The following is an 18,417-nucleotide window of genomic DNA, read 5'->3' as shown; positions in this document are numbered from 1 at the left end:
ATAGTTTGTTCATAATATGACCATCTGTAGAGCATCTACAGATGGACTATTCGGATCCGGACTATCCAAATAATGTGTGACTGTAATATGTATTGTGTGTAATGTGGCAAGGACAATTGGTCAGTATGTTTTCTTATAGTGATTTGTCCATAGTAGGCCATTTTGAAATGTACTGTATAAAACCCTCATTACTTCTTTGCTTTTGTTAAAAACCCTGAAGAATTCCAAAAGCCAAAATGCATTGGTTTTTAATTGTAACAATCAAGAAGCTTTTTTATTTACTTCCATTGTCCCAAGGGTTTCTGTTTGAGGGAAAGAATTTGAATGAGATTAGGGTTTTTGACACTCAAAGTTAATCAATCACTTGATGAAAGTCCTTGCTGTCTCATGAGAGTTTCAAGGGACACTTCACACACTGTTCCTCCGGCCAAGAGCCAAAAAAAGGCGATCTTCTCGTCTGCAAGGCAGCAACAGCCAGGCACTCATGACGTCAAATATATGGCAAGTATGGCAACCGCAGGGAAGAGATGGGATTACAGTATTCAGTCGAGGCTGCTTCTGTGGTGTCTATTGTCTTAGGTCAGATAGCACAGCTCACTGCAGTAGTGGAACACCAGCGTCAGGTAGTAGAGTGACACCACCTGTCTGGAGACATGGCTGTGCGGAGTAGAGGCTCAAAGGGGCACCTCAGAAGTCCTTGTCCCAGCCTGACAGCTCATCTGGAGGCTCCTCCAGCTCTGGGGGAAAGAGGTCAAAGTGGCTGTGGTCCATCGGCCCCTTCAGCTGGGGAGAGGAACATCAAAGAACACCAGTCAGATACAGTCACATCCAATAACTATTTTTACGGTCATATACCTGTACTCTATAATTGTGTGAATAGAGTACTACGCATCAGAACACTTCACTTCTCTCTTCAGTGGGGATATTAGCTTCTGGCATCTCAGCCCCTCCCCGTTGAAGCCCTGGAACCACCTGCAAGACGTCACAAAAAGTCAGCTATTAATTTTGTCAGAACTACAGATCCCATCATCCCCCAGTGCCCACACACTCCACCAGACCCAATACAATACAGAACAGTTGGTATAGATATTGCGTACATGCACACATATCACCCCACAAAGACAGACCCCAGCCTATAGGACCCTGTTTCAAGCAGTGAACAAAATGTTTTATTCTGCAGGAAGACACACGCACAGGAGTATGCAATCACAGCAACACTAACAACAGAATGATTTAGGTCATATTGAACTGCTAATAGGGCCACTAATGTTTACATACCATTTCTACCAAACATCACTCGCCTACACAGAACAGGAACATCTCTCTAATGACCAAACAGATGTCAAAATGGCTGTCACGATTTTATGATTTGCTCAGTGAGTTCCTCCAGCTTCGAGCATTAGTGCTCGGATGACTGTTGAGAGGAAGCCAGCTCTGCCAGTCCTACGGTCTATTCAGGCTCTGCTGATTAAATAAGGAGACAAATGCACCCCCCATTCTCACAGCTAATTACTCCCAGGTGAAAGTGCTGTTTTTTATGCAATACTCCCTATTGTGACATGATACTGAAGAGATGAGGGGGGTGCTCAACACACATTTGTCTGCACAATGCAGAGAGGTATGACACCAATGGGTTCTGAAATAATTATCCTAATGTCTCTGGGTGACTGAATGGAGAGAGAATGATCCATAGCCGACAGGTTATGAAGGCACCACTGAGCAAGTTGTTCAAACTGAGCTGGATTTATATCACATTTGTTCAGAAATCCATCAACGGCTGAATACGTTAAAGAACAATAGCTGATTGGTGGCTAGGATCTAGGATCTGTTTAGGTGTGTAGTTGGTGTTGATGATGCTTTATTAAAAAGAAGTAGACCTACTTGTGTTTCTTAATGTCGATGATTCCGTTCTTCTTATTACCAAGCCTATCCACAGGGTTGAGCCTAAAGGCAGGACAATATATATGTACCTGTTATTGTTGACAACCATCTGGACAACCAGAATGCTGACAACATGATTGCAGCTAATACCCTATACACACGAAAGCAGGTTGATACAGTAGATATGACACAGCCTATTTGATTCCGACCTGGTCTGGTTTGATATGTGATTAGTGTCAATGCAGGCCACCCATGGACCAATTACATTCAATTGTTTTTGTCTAGTCAATTACTAAAAGGCCCAATTGCTGTGTGACTCACTGAGCTGGCCAAAGGATTTGAAACGTGGTGCTCACTAGCCTTATCCAGTAGCCTATTTATGGCCAATCGAATATCAACATATTGTTTTGTCAGCTGAAAGTGTGTCAAAGTGCACTCTGGGTTGTTAGTAAATTCAGAGCGTTGTCAGATTGTCCGTGCATAAGTTCAGAGAATTTCACTCTCTGAGCGTTCAGAGCGCCACACTGGACGCTCTGGCTGAAGAGTACAGTAGGGTTTATCTGAGTGTTCTGAACTCACAACTGTAGTCAAGCACCCAAGCTAACTGGCTAAAGTTGGCTAGCTTACTAGCTACTTCCAGACACAAATGAGTGAACACACTCTACTGCCCTAGCAGACCTAGTTGGACTGTTTTCATGTAATTTAGAGGGTTATTGAATGTAACTGTGCTGCTGGCAACAATTTAATCAAATATTTTTGCAGACGTTTACTGTCACCTGTCATATCCACAAGTGAAGGGCGTTGGTAAATTCCCTTATTATTCTCTCTGGCACTCTGAGTACTCTGGCACTCTCAGTACAGAGTGCTCTGCTATCTGAGCAGACTGCCAGATTGAATTGACAAACACATCCTTTATATGCTGCCAATTACCACCACGACAACGTTTAGATCCAGAGGATATATACAGGTTTACTGGTGTTAAGGTGCTAATTGGGAGAATACATTGAGTAGGGTTTACAAATTCCCTGCCGGTGACTGTTACTAGCACCTCACAACCCTGAGCTGCACACTCCACTCCCCACCCCCCATGACCGGAGCCTGAGAGTCTAGGGGGTACCATAAACCAGCCTCTCAAACGCTCTCTGACCTGTGTGACTTGTGCCCTGATAGGTTGCTAGGGATGTTACTAGGGGGATGGACATCTGTCCATCCTCTTAAATATACAGGTCACACGGTGTCTCTCAAGCAGTGGCAGAGGGCAACGTCTCTGCCCATCAACAACAGGACTCACTCATATCTCTGAACTTAATAGTTGGTTGTTACTATGGCTGTATCCTGCCTTTGTGTATAGCTGTATTGTCATATGTGCAGGTAGCATATACAGTTTCATACAGTCCTTCCCTTGTTAATAACCTTGTTGCGCTACTTGTGCTATCAGTTATAGTATTGTGTACAGTGGATTCATTACCTCTGTTTATCCTGTTTCAGAACCACTACCATTCACAGTGGGGAGGACGGCTTAAAATAAAGGCTTCGAAGACATGGAAACCAATTCCGGTCCAGCCATTACCACGAGCCTGTCCTCCCCAATTAAGGTGCCACCAATCTCTTGTGTTCCAGTACCACTGCACAGCCATTCTACTAACTTTCCCACTTTTCATTCTCATGTGCATCCACATACGTGTGTTTAAATAAAGTTCCTGTGTGTTAACTCTTGGGCTGTTTTATTCCCCTTTAACCGGGGGCGGTGTCAGTGATTCACAAACCAGTAAAATACGCTCTCTTTCAGTAGACCTTTCTGTTCTTTTCATATAGGTTATACTTTATTAGCCCAGCACCTATGTTTTTAAGGATGTGCGTATGACCACAATTATTATTAGTTATTTTTTTACATTTTATTTAACTAGGCAAGTCAGTTCAGAACAAATTCTTATTTACAATGATGGCCTAACCCGGCCAAACCCGGACGACGCTGGGCCAATTGTGCGCCGCCCTATGGGGAACTAAAGTTTCATTATTTGTGTTGTCTTTACTTCAAACAAAGTAGACAGACAGACACACTGTTCATTTAATTCAACTACAGCCTCTTATTTGTCGCTTAATGGGATTACTGCAGCAGCAGTCAGTGATGCCACAGCCACATACTTGCAGAGTCTCCTGATGAGGTCATCGGGGCGCTTGCTGATCCTCTTGGGGAAGTCAACCTTTTCAATCCCGTGGAGGACCATGGTGTAGATCTTTATAGGGTCAGTTTCAGAAAATGGTGGGCTGGAAGAGGTGCGTTGGAGGGTAGAAAACGGGTAGAAAACAAATAGGGGATATTGAGGGATCTTGCTCATGATGAACATGACAGGCTCTAGCTAAATGGTATCGTGGATATGCTTGGGACACTTACACACACTGTATTGTCTGATGCAGCCCAACAAGCTATCTCAAGTAGGCTGATAGACCCTCATACACTCAACATCCTAGTGTCAAATATGTTACCGTGGTTGTGGAATGAGGCCTAACGTCTAATAGTTCCTCACAGAGTGAAGTGCCTGAAGAGCCTTATTCAAGATTCAAGCACATACTCAGTGTCCACAACACTCCACCCTTTTGGGGCACTGTTGTCAAAGGCAGACCACATGTCATACTGTCCTACTGACTCACCTGCCAGTCAGCAGCTCAAAGATGAGGATCCCTAGAGACCAGCAGTCAGCTCCAAAGTCATGTCCCTTGTTCATGATGACCTCTGGGGCCACATACTCTGGGGTCCCACAGAATGTCCATGTCTTCTTCCCCAGGCCTATCCTCTTAGCAAAACCAAAGTCAGCCTGAGGAAACAGACAGATACTGTAACATGGACACCCCTAGTGATTTTGGCTATAGAAGGCTAGAATGGCCTTACTGAAGAGCTCACAGACTTTCAATTTGGCACAGTCATAGGATGCCACCTTTCCAACAAGTCAGTTTGTCACATTTCTGCCCTGCTAGAGATGCCCCGGTCAACTGTAAGTGCTGTTATCGGGAAGTTCATCGGAAGCTTTCCATGGCCGAGCAGCCGCACACACGCCTAAGACCACCATTCACAATGCCAAGTGTCGGTTGGAGTGGTGTAAAGCTCGCCACTATTGGACTCTGGAGCAGTGGAAACGCCTTCTCTGGAGTGATGAATCACGCTTCACCAACTGGCAGTCCGATGGACAAATTTGGGTTTGGCGGATGCCAGGAGAACGCTACCTGCTCGAATGAATGGTGCCAACTGTTAAGTTTGGTGGAGGAGGAATAATGGTCTATGGCTAGGTCCCTTAGTTCCAGTGAAGGGAAATCCTACCGCATACAGTACAATGATATTGTAGAGGATTCTGTGCTTCCAACGTTGTAGCAACAGTTTGGGGAAGGCCCTTTCCTGTTTCAGCATGACAATGCCCCTGTGCACTAAGCAAGGTCCATACAGAAATGGTTTATTGAGATCGGTGTGGAAGAACTTGACTAGGCTGCACAGAACCCTGAACTCAACCCCGTCGAACACCTTTTGGATGAATTGGAACAGCGACTGCGAGCCAGTCCAAATCGCCCAACATCAGTGCCTGACCTCACTAAACCTCGTGGCTGAATGGAAGCAAGTCCCAGCTGCAATGTTCCAACATCTAGTGGAAAGCCTTCCCAGAGGAGTGAAGGCTGTTATAGCAGCAAAGGGGGGACCAACTCAATATTAATGTCCTTGATTTTGGAATGAGATGTTCGACGAGCAGGTGTCCACATACTTTTGGTCATGTAGTGTATGACTATGTACAAACAACTGAAAATGAGCAGTGATCAAATTAAGGTCTATTACCATTTTGACATAGCCTTCTGCATCCAGTAGTAGGTTCTCAGGTTTCAGGTCTCTGTAGATGATTCCCCTGGCGTGGAGGTAGTCAAAGGCTTCCAGGACACAGGCAATGCAGAAGCGGGCTGTCTGCTCCTCAAAGAAACTCCTGTTTCACAGTCAAGGCCAACATTAAGACACATACTAGAATTTTGTACTGATTATTTTTAAATGGCATCATAAGAGCGATAGTAATGGCATCTTTTTTTAGGCACAAATTCCACTATGTTTCATTGGACAAAGCCTATGGGACAATTAATGGAGTTTTTGAAGGGTTTTGGAATAAAAGTTGAAAATAAGGTCTGTGATAAACACAGGCTTAAGACATCTTATACATTTTGTTCTATGAGATAATCTTAAATCAGCTAACATAACTTTGATGTATTTTGAAGCATTTATGCCATTTTCAAAAACACAACGCCCATAAAGGTTTCTTTCCCCATTCATTTAGCCCATAGGAATGGCTGTACCAACTAGAGGTAAATCCTAAAATGTTTTGTTTTTAGGACTACAAGCTGGCGAGCTCTATTGATTACAGGCTTTTGAGGTGTTTTAGCAGATGTAAGACAACCTACACTCACATGTCTCGTAGTACACTCCACAGCTCACCACCCAGGCAGACTTCCAGTAGCAAGTACACATACCTGTCATCTCGGAATGTCCGAAACAACCTGGAACACAAAGTGACATTTAGAGGACTTAGGACCATCTGAACAATGTTACTGTTCTGGGCTTCTTAAAGACATGACCGCTTGACAGAGGTCTTCTGCTCCGCAGTATATTTCTTTGGATGAGGTACTTTCAGGTGTTAAACTTCTTTTCGTTTGCCTTGGATCTGTTTGTCAATTGAGCCCCAAAGAACAGTTACTAGGAAAGCAGAGTGAGAGAAAGGAGCATTTTGAAAAAGAGAGAGATGTGTGAAGATGGATATGGCATTCAAACTGAACTTTCCTCTTTGAGTGGCAGCTGGAATCAGTGTTTGCCCAGACCTTTTGTCCTTGAATGTCACAGGGCGGATAAATCAAACCTCAGTCTACACTCCGTGGTGAGACCAAGGACAACGACATTCTCCAAAGGGACTCCTTAGCAACTCATACTGGACCATAGAACACGTGGAGATGGGCCTCTCACTCTTAATAGGAAAAGTTCTAACTTTCCTCTCATGAACCACTTCTTGTTTCATGGTCAACACCCTTCACTTCCACAGTCCCTTTTCCCGTGTCAATCTGAGGGCTGACTTGTCTTATAGGATATTCAGTGAAATGAGACCTTTCACTCTCAAGTCATGGGAGTCATGGCAATGGAACTAAATCACTTGGGAAATAATAAACATCCCTTTGTCTAAAACTAGCCAGGTTTCCATCCCTCCATTTCATGCGGATTAATTACCTGATGTATGAAAAATGTCATGACTGACCTGATGTAAACTGGGGATTTTATAAATGCTGACAGACAATTTGTTCGTTCGACATGGAGGGATCTTTTTGGTCAGTAAAATGTATTATGCAAGAAATGGCGGTGGAAACGCCTTTATGTGGAAATATAGTAACCATCACATCGAAGTAAATTTGGAGTCAAGCGACGAGACAGTACCAGACAAAAGTTTGGGCACACCTACTAATTCAAGGGTTTTTCTTTATTTTTTACTATTTTCTTTACTATAGTGAAGACATCAAAGCTATGAAATAACACACATGGAATCATGTAGTAACCAAAAAAGTGTTAAACAGTGTAACGGTCCTGACCAGTTTTATGTTGTTTTTGTATGTGTAATTGGTCAGGGCGTTAGTTTTGGGTGGGCAGTCTATGTTATCTGTTTCTATGTTGGTTTTGGTTGCCTGGTATGGCTCTTAATTAGAGGCAGGTGTTTTGTGTTCTCCTCTAATTAAGAGTCATATTTAGGTAGGGTGTTCTCACTGTTTGTTTGTGGGTGATTGTCTTCCGTGTCTGTATGTTATTTCGTACCACACGGGACTGTTTCGGTTTATGTAGTCTGTTTCCTATTCGTGCGTTCTTCGTGTCTATGTAAGTTCTCATGTTTAGGTCAGTCTACGTCGTTTGTTATTTTTTTATCATTTCAAGTGTAGTTCGTGTTCGTTTTTTCGTCTTGTTTAATAAATATGTGTTCAAACTTCGCTGCGCCTTGGTTCCCTCAATACTCCTCCTTTTCCGAAGATGGAGAGGAGGAGGATCGCCGTTACAAACAGATTCTTCAAAGTAGCCACCCTTTGCCTTGATGACAGCTTTACACACTCTTTGCATTCTCTCAACCAGCTTCATGAGCCAATCACCTGGAATGCATTTCAATTAACAGGTGTGCCTTGTTAAAAGTTAATTTGTAGAATTTCTTTCTTTATTAATGTGTTTGAGCCAACCAGTTGTGGTGGTCGGAGGTGGTATACAGAAGATAGACCTATTTGGTAAAAGACCAAGTCCATATTATGGCAAGAACAGCTCAAATAAGCAAAGAGAAACAACAGTTCATCATTACTTTAAGACATGAAGGTCAGTCAATGTGGAAAATTTCCAGAACTTTGAAAGTGTCTTGAAGTGCAGTCGCAAAAACCATCAAGCTCTATGATGAAACTGGCTCTTATGAGGACCGCCACATGAAAGGAAGACCCAGAGTTACCTCTGCTGCAGAGGATAAGTTCATTAGAGTTAACTGCACTTCAGATTGCAGCCCAAATAAATGCCTCACAGAGTTCAAGTAACAAACACATCTCAACATCTGTTCAGAGGAGACTATGTGAATCAGGACTTCATGGTCGAATTGTTGCAAAGAAACGACTACTAAAGGACACCAAGAAGAAGAAGAGACTTGCTTGGGCCAAGAAACACGAGCAATGGACATTAGACCGGTCCAAATTAGAGATTTTTGGTTCCAACCATAGTGTCTTTGCGAGATGCAGAGCAGGTGAACGGATGATCTCTTCATGTATGGTTCCCACTGTGAAGCATGGAGGAGGTGGTGTGATGGTGTGGGGGTGCTCACTCTTTGTGATTGATTTAGAATTCAAGGCCCACTTAACCAGCATGGCTACCACAGCATTCTGCAGCGATACGCCATCCCATCTAGTTTGCGCTTAGTTGGACTATCATTTGTTTTCAACAGGACAATGACCCAAAACGCACCTTCAGGCTGTGTAAGGGCTATTTGAGTGCTACATCAGATGACCGGGCCTCCACAATCACCTGACCTCAACCCAATTGAGATGGTTTGGGATGAATTGGACCGCAGAGTGAAGGAAAAGCAGCCAACAAGTGCTCAGTATATGTGGGAACTCCTTCAAGACCATTGGAAAAGCATTCCTCATGAAGCTGGTTGAGAGAATCCCAAGAGTGTGCAAAGCTGTCAATAAGGCAAAGGGTTTGAAGAATCTCAAATATAAAACATTTGTTTAACACTTTTTTGGTTGTGATTCCATTTTTTATTTCATAGTTTTGATGTCTTCACTATTATACTACAATGTAGAAAATAGTAAAAATAAAGAAAAACCCTTGAATGAGTAGGTGTCCAAACCTTTGACAGGTACTGTATGTTGTGTGGTTCTCCCACTACTACTCGTGAAAGCATGCAGTTTATTAGGCTACAGATTAAATCCATTAATGTGAACTTCACAGGGTGGTGAAAGTGAGCTTGATGCTCCTTTCCAATACATTCCGAGGGTCTTATTCTGGTGACATGATGATCGATGTTTGGCTGCCCTTTGACAAATAAAAATTATCCATAATAATCTCACCATGTATAGTTAGCCCTACCCACACTGTATCTGTGAGCTGTTGGCTATAGTGCACGTGTCAAGACCAAAGTGGGCACATTTGCGATTTTACGTAACGTTTTTTGTGACAAACCATCAGTCGAGTTGAAAAATGCAATTGAAACCCATTTAACTTTTCATTCGGTACATTGGAATTAAAATGGGCAAAAAGTTATTTTTATGCGCACTATGTTATCAAGCACAGCCTTTTATCCGCAATAAAGTCAGTTTGATGGAAACACATCTCTGGTGTGAAAATGGGCATATTGTTTTATGCAGATTTTTTGAATATTGGCATGAAAATCTGTCGCCAATTGGATGGAAACCTAGTTATACTAGATCACAGTATTTGTTTCATGAATTTTAAAACTATCAAAAGTATGTGAAAGTAAGACTGGTCTAGGCAGCATTTGCCTCATTTATATTTCAAGTTTGACTTTTGTTTGAAACCGCTCTAAACATGCGTTACTCATGGACTAGATGGATACAATGCATGCTGTATTAATCTCCATTGTGAATACAAACACTCTCTCCTCTGTCTCATCGATCTGAACAATGAATTTGCCCTTCACTTAACGGTTTGTTTATGCATTCAGCGGATACACGAGGTCCCACTTTGCAGAAATGAACCTACCTATGATGTTGTATATCCATACGTTGTTTATGAAACCATACACGATCCTCAAAAAGCAAATGCTTGGAAATAGAGTACAACATCTACAGTGGGGCCTGAAATTGACACCCTTGATAAAAGATGCCAGTATGAAATAAATCATTTAAAGACTGAGCTATATTGTATGCTCAACATTTCATACCCCCAAGACATGCTAACCTCTCACCATTACCAATAACAGCGGAAGTTAGCATTTGAGCATACAATATAGCTAAGTATTTTAATTATTTCTTTTATGCAGTCATTATTGCTCATCTTTATCAATGGTGTCAATCATTTCAGACCCCACTGGATATGATTTTCCACATGGGAGGCCTTGCAAACATCAATATGTCTTGTCTCCCTCTTCAAATAAAAGTTTATTTGTCACGTGCGCCGAGTACAACAGGTGTAGACCTTACAGTGACAGAGTAGTGGTCCTTGCTCTTTAGATTGAACCTGATTGTCACATGGTCCAGGTGACAGCAGCCATGTTCCATTCATATTGGAACTCTTTTACACTGATATAAACATGGATCATGTGAAGTACTCTAAGAAAACATTGCAGTTGTCAAAGCTTGAACAAAAGCCTGAATAAAAGGCTATGGATGTTTACACTGCTTTGGGGACTCTGCAATAGGCAGTGTTGTGTGAGGACAACCAGAGAGCATTGTGAGCACGTGACGCAGACCTGACTATGAAGTGTGACTTAGTCAGCTGAAGGATGTTCCTCTCAGAGTAGATGTGCTCCTGTTGTCTCGTGTCCAAAATGTGCTTCTTTTTAATACACTTCAGAGCAAATGTGGTATCTTCATCTCTCAGTTTCACCTGCAATATAAACATAACAATTATTGACATGATGTTACATCGTTTTTATAGCAACTGTAGGCCTATGCCCTATGCTGTTGTTTTTGCCGTGGCTTTATGGTGTGGTGTGACCCAGACGTCAAGCCACTCACCAGCTCTACTCGGCCGAACCCACCCATGCCCAGTGTGGCTATGATCTCCAGGTCCTGGAAGGGGTCATGGGTGGGGAGGACAGCAATCCTCTCCCTGAGCCGATGCACTTCCTGGGCCTCTGGGGACGAGTCGATAACGGGGGTACGGGGCCTGTGGAAAGAGGGAAGGAGGGAGGGAGGAAGGGGGAACCATTTGGGTTCAACTCCTAAACCTCTGTTTCTGCCCACAGTGGGGCCCTAAAATATCTGGGGTGGTTGGCTATTTGTCAATGTAACTGCCATTTGTTATTTGAGTTATGTGGAAACAGTAATTTTGTGGAACTACTTACAGTGCATTTCTCCTCTCGTCACATCGGGAGAGCTCTTCGACATATTCCTTCAGGTACGCCTGCAGTTCCTCATAAGTGCCCACCATCTGGTTGAAGTTGCTGGAGAGGTAGCATAAACACACTGCTGTTTCCTTTCAGTGTGTGTGTGTGCGAGTGTGAGTGTGAGTGTGTGTGCAGTGAACGCACTCACTCTCTGTCCACCACCAAGCACTGTGTGTCATTCTCAGTAGAGATGATGTTTGCTGAACGCACATCCTCACTGGAAAGAAACAGACAGTCGGATTCAGCAGGAGCTACACACAATTGAATCCAATGGAAATTCACCACAGGATCATGCAATAGCCGCCGGGTAATGCATATCTTTGTCAGACAGACAGACATTCCAAGGCCCACTACTCTACAATATTGTGAAAGGATTTGATTGAAACCACGTTGGTAAAATGTGTGGATTGTCAGTCAGGGGGCTAGCAATGACAATTGATAGAAAGTGGACAAACGTATATTAACATGGGAGAACGAGGGAACCGACGGTGTGTTACAAGTGTGTTTGAAACTTGCCTCGGTGCAAGACAAACCAGGCCAGGGTGCTTTTGCCCATTTAACATTTTGAGTCGGTCAAAGCGATCAGTGACAGCTCTTACCTTATGAGGGCTTTTTCTCCAAAGTAGTCGCCCACACCCAGCGTCTTTATCTCCCGCGGCTCAGTACATCCCTCTGTGGTCTGGGTGACACACACCTGGCCAGAAACCACAGCCTGTTAAGGGCTATCTCTTTTGCCCTCGATCCAAAATGGCAGACTACGTTTTCTCCAATCAAGATTGCATGATCTATCACGGTCGGATAAAGCCAGATACGAAAGTGACTCTTTTTAGCTACAAACATGAACCATGTGTCATTCGTGTCTTACCTCTCCTCTAGCTATAATGAAGAAAGTGTTCCCTTCTTCGCCCTCCCGAATGATATACTCTCCTTTGTCAAAATAGTCCTAGGCATGAAACAAAATAATCAACCAATCTTCCCAAATCACCTGTTATAAAAAAAAGTCTGATTAGAAACAAAGTCAAAGGCTCACAATTTCCAGACAGTCAACGATTTTAGAAAGCTTCTCTCCTGGCAGGTCTCTCAGCAGAGATACACTGTAAAAGATAAGGACACAGAGATAGTTATTGGGGGGAAAAATGCTTGCAAAAAAATGTGGATTTAGCAATGCAACATATTGCCAACTACTTCAAAGATAACCTAACTTAATAGTAGACACTGAGTATACAAAACATTAAGAACACCTGCTCTTTCCATGACATAGACTGACCAGGTGAAAGCTGTGATCCCTTACTGATGTCACTTGATAAATCCACTTCAATCAGCGTAGATGAAGGGGGGAGGCAGCGTAAATAAGGATATTTAAGCCTTTAGACAATTGATACATGGATTGTGTGTGTGTGCCATTCAGAGGGTGAACAGGCAAGACAGTGCAAGACAGTACAATACCCCGTTCAAGTGCCTTTGAACGGGGTATTGTAGTAGCACAGGAGGTTGCTGGCACCTTAATTGGGGAGGACGGGCTCGTGGTAATGGCTGGAGCGGAATGATGGAATGGAATCAAATACATCAAACACATGGTTTGATGCCATTCCATATATTGCAACACAACATAAGGAAGGTGTTCCTAATGTAAAATGTTCATTTCCCCAAATTTTAGGGGTAGATCAGCTTTAATATTGCAGATCAATTCCATTAATGTAATTGTCTGCATCACTTCCAATCCCCCATATATATGTTTTTGCATTTATTTATATACATATACATACATACACATACATACATACATACATACACACATAAATACATACATATACATATATATACACATCTTTATTTAAATATATTTTCCTTTATTACTTTTTAACCCTACCACTTCTCTGCTAATTGGAGTAAACTAATGAACAACAACACTCAGGCTTCTACTTCCAGCTTATACATACTATATACAATATACGGGCACAGTCTATTTTACATGAATATTTTGTTTGTTTTTTCTCCTGTCCTTCCTCTAACCTCAACCATTTATTTATTTCACAAAAGTTCTGAACCTATATACGTTTTACGGACACTATGTTTTATATCAGTTATCTTAGCTGTTATTAGCTGTTATTATTCCCAACCTTCAGCTCCATTCAACCCATCTATCTCTTACAGTAACACCATCCATATTGGATTTCTATTTGCCAAACATTAGGTGTTCCTAATGTTTGGCTTCGTCAGTGTACTGTACATGCGTTCGCATCTCAAACTTTCATGCACATCTCCCTTAGACATCAATGCCTGCTTCAGGGTTGAGGACCAAGCCTCGAGCTGTACCTGCGTAGGAAGCTGAAGTACTCTTCTTGTGTGGCCTGTGTAGACTTCATCATAATACTCTGGAAGGTCTGACGGTCCAGAGCCCAGATATGAGCCTGGGATACAGCTGGCCATTGGAAATCACAAGTCCGGTCAACACGCCACACAACATCAGACATTCACAGGGCCAGGTATCCTTAGAGCGTTATGTGAGTTGGCAAAACATTGCGTGAACATTGCATGAACATACTTTCAATATGTGAAGAAGGTGTGTGCTTCCTACAGTACTATTCCATGCAAGATTCGAGAAAGCACCTGTGTGAAATATGGTTTTGCACATTCTAATGACGATTTAATAGTCCCTTGGTGACTTCTCATAAAATCATGTGCCGCCATGCTGCTCTGTCGTACATTGGTAATCATGTATGTCACATGCGTGGTTTGTTGCACTTGAGTATGAACACTTTGTTTACGATGTGGGTGGGAAAGTATTGTATCTCAAAGGGGAAATCCTCTCATTCTAGAGACTCTACTAGTTAAACTCACCTTTCACTGTAGCAGTTCTCTTACAGTTGTACAATATAGCCAACTCTCCAAAGGCAGTCCTGGGACGCATCTCTCCAAGCAATTTGCCATTCTGCGTGACCTTTAGCAGGCCATCTGAAGGGACAAAACCTAGCCTGAGTATAGACAAACAGCCAAAGATATTCTGTGTGAGAAGATAATAAAGTCAATATGACCTGCCAGCACATAGAGGTAGTTCCCTGGTTCTCCCTCGTGGATGACCAGTTGGCCATCAGTGTAGATCCTCTCATACATGCAGTCCACCATCTCCCTCAGGTGCTGCGGATCCAGCTTCTTCAGGAAGTCATTGTTCATGATGGCGTCATTGATTAGCTTCTTGGTGCTAGGAGCAGGAGGAGCACAGATAAGAGGCACAGACACACTACTTTTAGAGGTCAAAGGCTTGTTTCACCTCCATATCAATATTCATCCAGCGTTTTAGTTGGAAGTCAAAGATCAGTTTTGACTTTGACAGCAAGTCAAGTAAATTGGTACTTGGAGCACAAATGGGCAGATTATTTTGAATAATGTGGGTTTTATTGTCTCTGGATAACTTTTCTGAACAAAAGGATTCAATGTATTGCAGTAAAGTACTAGGATAGCACACCAAAAGTCGAAATTATTTCACCTTAAACAGCCCACTAAGCCCTACATACAGTAGGGGCTGCTAACTGGTGGTTGAGTTTGCGCGACCATGAGTAAACGCTTAGTCACGAGAGACTTTCAACGACGCCGTTACTACTGTATCTATACTACAGCATTCATGTTTTCACAGATGGACAAAGCACTATGTTGTCACTCGTCTCTAAACCAGCCACATAAAAGACAAAACTGTTGATGTAGTACCGTTAGTGCTGTCAGTTTCCCCCCTGTATCCCTCTTAACTACAAGGCCTATGTTATCACATCAGACAGCCGAGGGCCAGTCCATTAACCTAATATCGACCTGGTGAATGAACTAAAGCAGGAGAGTATGAGGCAGGCAACCGAGGTCTGCTTAATTGAAGCCATAATTATCCAGTCCATACATATTGCATGTTGATGCTCAACGCCTTTGTTTCCCTGTGTGCCTTCCAATTATCCCCAATGCTAATACAGGATTTCGAATCTCCTTGGAGTGGCAGACACTACAAAGGCTTGGCCAGAGCTGTTGTTCTTTCAAGAGAGTCAGACAGTTTTCCTGAGAACACTTGGGCCGAGAATCAATCAGAACACAGATTTGGACAATGCGCCGTTTAAAAGGTCATTTACAATTAAACCGACATATGCACCTCTTCCTGTGAACGTGGTCTCCGTGAACACGGGAACATTGACTTTAAAACGTGCATTGCGGCCCAAGCAAGATACCCCTACCTACATGTACATATTACCTCGACTAACCTGTCCTCCCGCACATTGACTTGGTACCGGTACCCCCTGTATATAGCCTCGTTATTGTTATTTTATTTTTTTACTTTAGTTTATTTAGGAAATATTTTCTTAAACTGCGTTGTTGGTTAAGGGCTTGTAAGTAAGTGTTTCACGGTAAGGTCTACGCCTGTTGTATTTGACGCAAGATCAGATTGAATCCCGGCATAGTTATTTTTTTATGTGCATGTAGCCTATACCAGACACCGGACTCAGTGAGAACAAATAATGATTAAAGGCAGGCTTTATCATCACAGACCCGGCTGATTGCTTCTAGCCTATTGGGAAATAGGTTAGAATGTAATTAAATGTGGTAGAATGAGACAATAGGAACAAGTACAATAGAGGACAGTCAGTCTGGGCTGTCCTCCATTACATGGAAATGTTTCTAGAGTTATTATCCCTTCCAATATCCTCAACAGCATTGTGTGGTACTGTTGATGTCTGACACCCACCTGGAGTCCTTGCGGACACGGGCCCTCTCTATGGACACATGTTGGGCTCTGAAACCCCCGCAGAAGTGCCCTGAGGTGGGCTCAGCCGACACGCCCTCCTTGGCCTTGAGCCTGCAGTGGACCTCCACGGCCACCCTGTGGAAGCGGGTGGGACCCTGGTTGATGACACTGAGCATGCGGTGGCTGGGGTAGTTGGGAGCCGGAGCGGAGCGGCCCAGGCTGTTGTAGCCGATGGCATCCTGGAGCTTTTCTATCTGGGAGACTTTAGCCTCCAGCTCTCTCTGCAGGCTTTGCAGCTGCAGCTCCTGGGCTTTAAACTCCTGGTCCCTCTGGGCCAGCTCCACTTCCAGGTGGGCTATCCTGAGCCTCAGGGGCTCCGTGTCCCACACTGGGCTGCCCTGAGGCTCCACCTTGAGGCTGGAGGCCAGGCATCTGTCCTCTGGCCGTGGGGCTTTGATTGAACCGTTGCCCATGGCCAGCTGTTGGCTGGCCACCATAGGAAAGCTCTTGGTCACCCTCGTCTTGTCACTGATAGGTCTCCGTCTGGTGAAAAGTCTCCTTTCTCCTTGAGAAGAATGTTATGCTTTATGTTACGGCCGGCTCTGTCCTTTTTGGGGCTCTAATCGAGATTTGGTAGCTAACAAAATCAATGGCGGCCATGATTACTACAAGTTTAGATAGCTAGCTAGACTAATTTACCAATCTAAACAATTGTTAACTTGTAGGATAATTGAGTGAACATGGATAATTGACATGGATAATTGAGTGACTGTCAGTGACTGACATAACAAGAGACAAATTGCTGATGCACAAATTTCAAACTTGCACCTTGTGTATTCTACTATTCTAACTATTTATTTTTCTCCCCAATTTTGTGATATCCAATTTCGATCTTGTTTCATCGCTGCAACTTCCCAACGGGCTCGGGAGAGGAGAAGGTCGTGTCATGCGTCCTCCGAAACATGACCCGCCAAACCACGCCTCTTAACACCCGCCCGCTTAACCCGGATGCCAGCTGCATCAATGTGTCGGAGGAAACACCGTTCAACTGATGACCAAAGTCAGCCTGCAGGCGCCCGGCCTGCCAGAGGAGTCGCTAGAGCGCAATGAGCCAAGTAAAGCCCCCCCAGCCAAACCCTCCCCTAACCCGGAAGCCGCTGCGCCACTCGGGAGACCTATTCTAACTCTTAACAGTAAGTTGAGACCCCAACTGAGTTTTGTGGAGAGAACATTTCGCAATTTTATAACACATTTCATTCAATTCTACAAATTCTGCCATGGGCAGAGGAAAAACATTTCTGTTTTACAGCTAATTTCCTGTAATTCTACACCTTTTGCCATGACTTATGCCATGTTAATGATGTCTGAGTGAGAGTGACTAACAAAATCAATGGGGGCCCCTTGGAGGTCAGGGACCCTGGGCACGTGCCCTGGATGCCTGGTCGGTATTCGGCCATGATTACTACAAGTTTAGATAGCTGGCTAAACTTCCTTACCAATCTAAAAATTGTTAGCTGACATAGCTAATTGAGTGACTGTCAGTGACTGACAGAACAAGATAAAAATTCCTGATGCACAAATGACAAAATTTTGAACTTGCACCTTGTGTATTCTACTATTCTAACTCTAAACAGTAAGTTGAGACCCTGACTGAGTGTATACAAATAAGACTTTTGTGTGTGTGTGTGTGGGGGGGGGGGGGGGGGGGGGGGCGTCCCTTTATGTTAAAATAGATGTGATCTATTTTGTGATCTAGATGTGAACAGATAATCTTGAATAGATTTTAGAAATCACAAGTTCACACAGCCACACATCAGAACTTGTCCTATCATAGCCTAAATGAAATTGCACTAGCCTGCAATATGTCACAACAATAGCCTAAGTCGTAGCTATAGTACTTACAATATCGTCGAGTACGTTCCTGGTTTCTCAAAATGTAATGCAGTATTTCATAAATGCAATGAACGAGCCTCTCCAGATGTTCAAACACTTGCGAAAAAAAACAAAGACGGTCATCTCCCTTGAATGGACTGTGATCTGTGACATCCTCCTCAGAAGCGTGTTGTCGTTAATGTGAGTACTTATGTGGAAATAATGGTACTCTTACTCCGTCCAATGACGGCAAGAAAAATCAAGGCTACCTCTGGTGGCTACCCCTGGTGGTCGCATGGTGTTAATCAATGTAGAAACGGAGTTGAATACTGGCCATATTCACACCTT

At 43.3% G+C, this 18,417-nt stretch overlaps 1 protein-coding gene across 2 annotated transcripts; it reads right to left on the bottom strand.

Annotated features, from left to right (window-relative positions):
• Nucleotides 1-232: 232 nt before the first annotated feature.
• On the bottom strand, nucleotides 233-18,327 carry LOC129851527 (cGMP-dependent protein kinase 2-like). 2 transcript variants are annotated; one of them, XM_055918156.1, is made up of 19 exons: nucleotides 18,100-18,327; nucleotides 16,198-16,762; nucleotides 14,513-14,679; nucleotides 14,319-14,432; nucleotides 13,794-13,899; nucleotides 12,508-12,571; nucleotides 12,343-12,420; nucleotides 12,077-12,171; nucleotides 11,626-11,694; nucleotides 11,436-11,534; nucleotides 11,107-11,257; nucleotides 10,839-10,975; nucleotides 6,316-6,405; nucleotides 5,702-5,843; nucleotides 4,534-4,697; nucleotides 4,027-4,149; nucleotides 1,882-1,944; nucleotides 906-972; nucleotides 233-783 (listed from the first exon to the last, which is right to left on the bottom strand). In XM_055918156.1, the coding sequence occupies exons 2-19, from the start codon at nucleotides 16,692-16,694 to the stop codon at nucleotides 688-690; spliced, it is 2,322 nt and encodes a 773-aa protein (XP_055774131.1). In that variant the 5' UTR covers nucleotides 16,695-16,762; nucleotides 18,100-18,327; the 3' UTR covers nucleotides 233-687. The 2 variants fall into 2 exon arrangements, with proteins under 2 accessions (XP_055774131.1, XP_055774135.1); XM_055918160.1 differs by having other exon boundaries at nucleotides 16,198-16,759.
• Between the last annotated feature and the right edge of the window lie 90 nt (nucleotides 18,328-18,417).

Source organism: Salvelinus fontinalis, chromosome 1, assembly GCF_029448725.1.
Source record: "Salvelinus fontinalis isolate EN_2023a chromosome 1, ASM2944872v1, whole genome shotgun sequence".
NCBI classification, from domain to species: domain Eukaryota; kingdom Metazoa; phylum Chordata; class Actinopteri; order Salmoniformes; family Salmonidae; genus Salvelinus; species Salvelinus fontinalis.
Note: the sequence above shows the minus strand (reverse complement) of the source record. Positions and strands in the feature narration are given on the sequence as shown.

Excerpts from the sequence above, each read along its gene's own strand:
- LOC129851527 (XM_055918156.1), bottom strand. The coding sequence starts at position 16,694 with ATGGTGGCCAGCCAACAGCTGGCCATGGGCAACGGTTCAATCAAAGCC. Across the intron at positions 13,900-14,318 it reads GAGAACTGCTACAGTGAAAG|CTGTATCCCAGGCTCATATC; the intron begins GTGAGTTTAACT and ends TCCAATGGCCAG. Across the intron at positions 1,945-4,026 it reads CTCATCAGGAGACTCTGCAA|GCTCAACCCTGTGGATAGGC; the intron begins GTATGTGGCTGT and ends TCCTGCCTTTAG.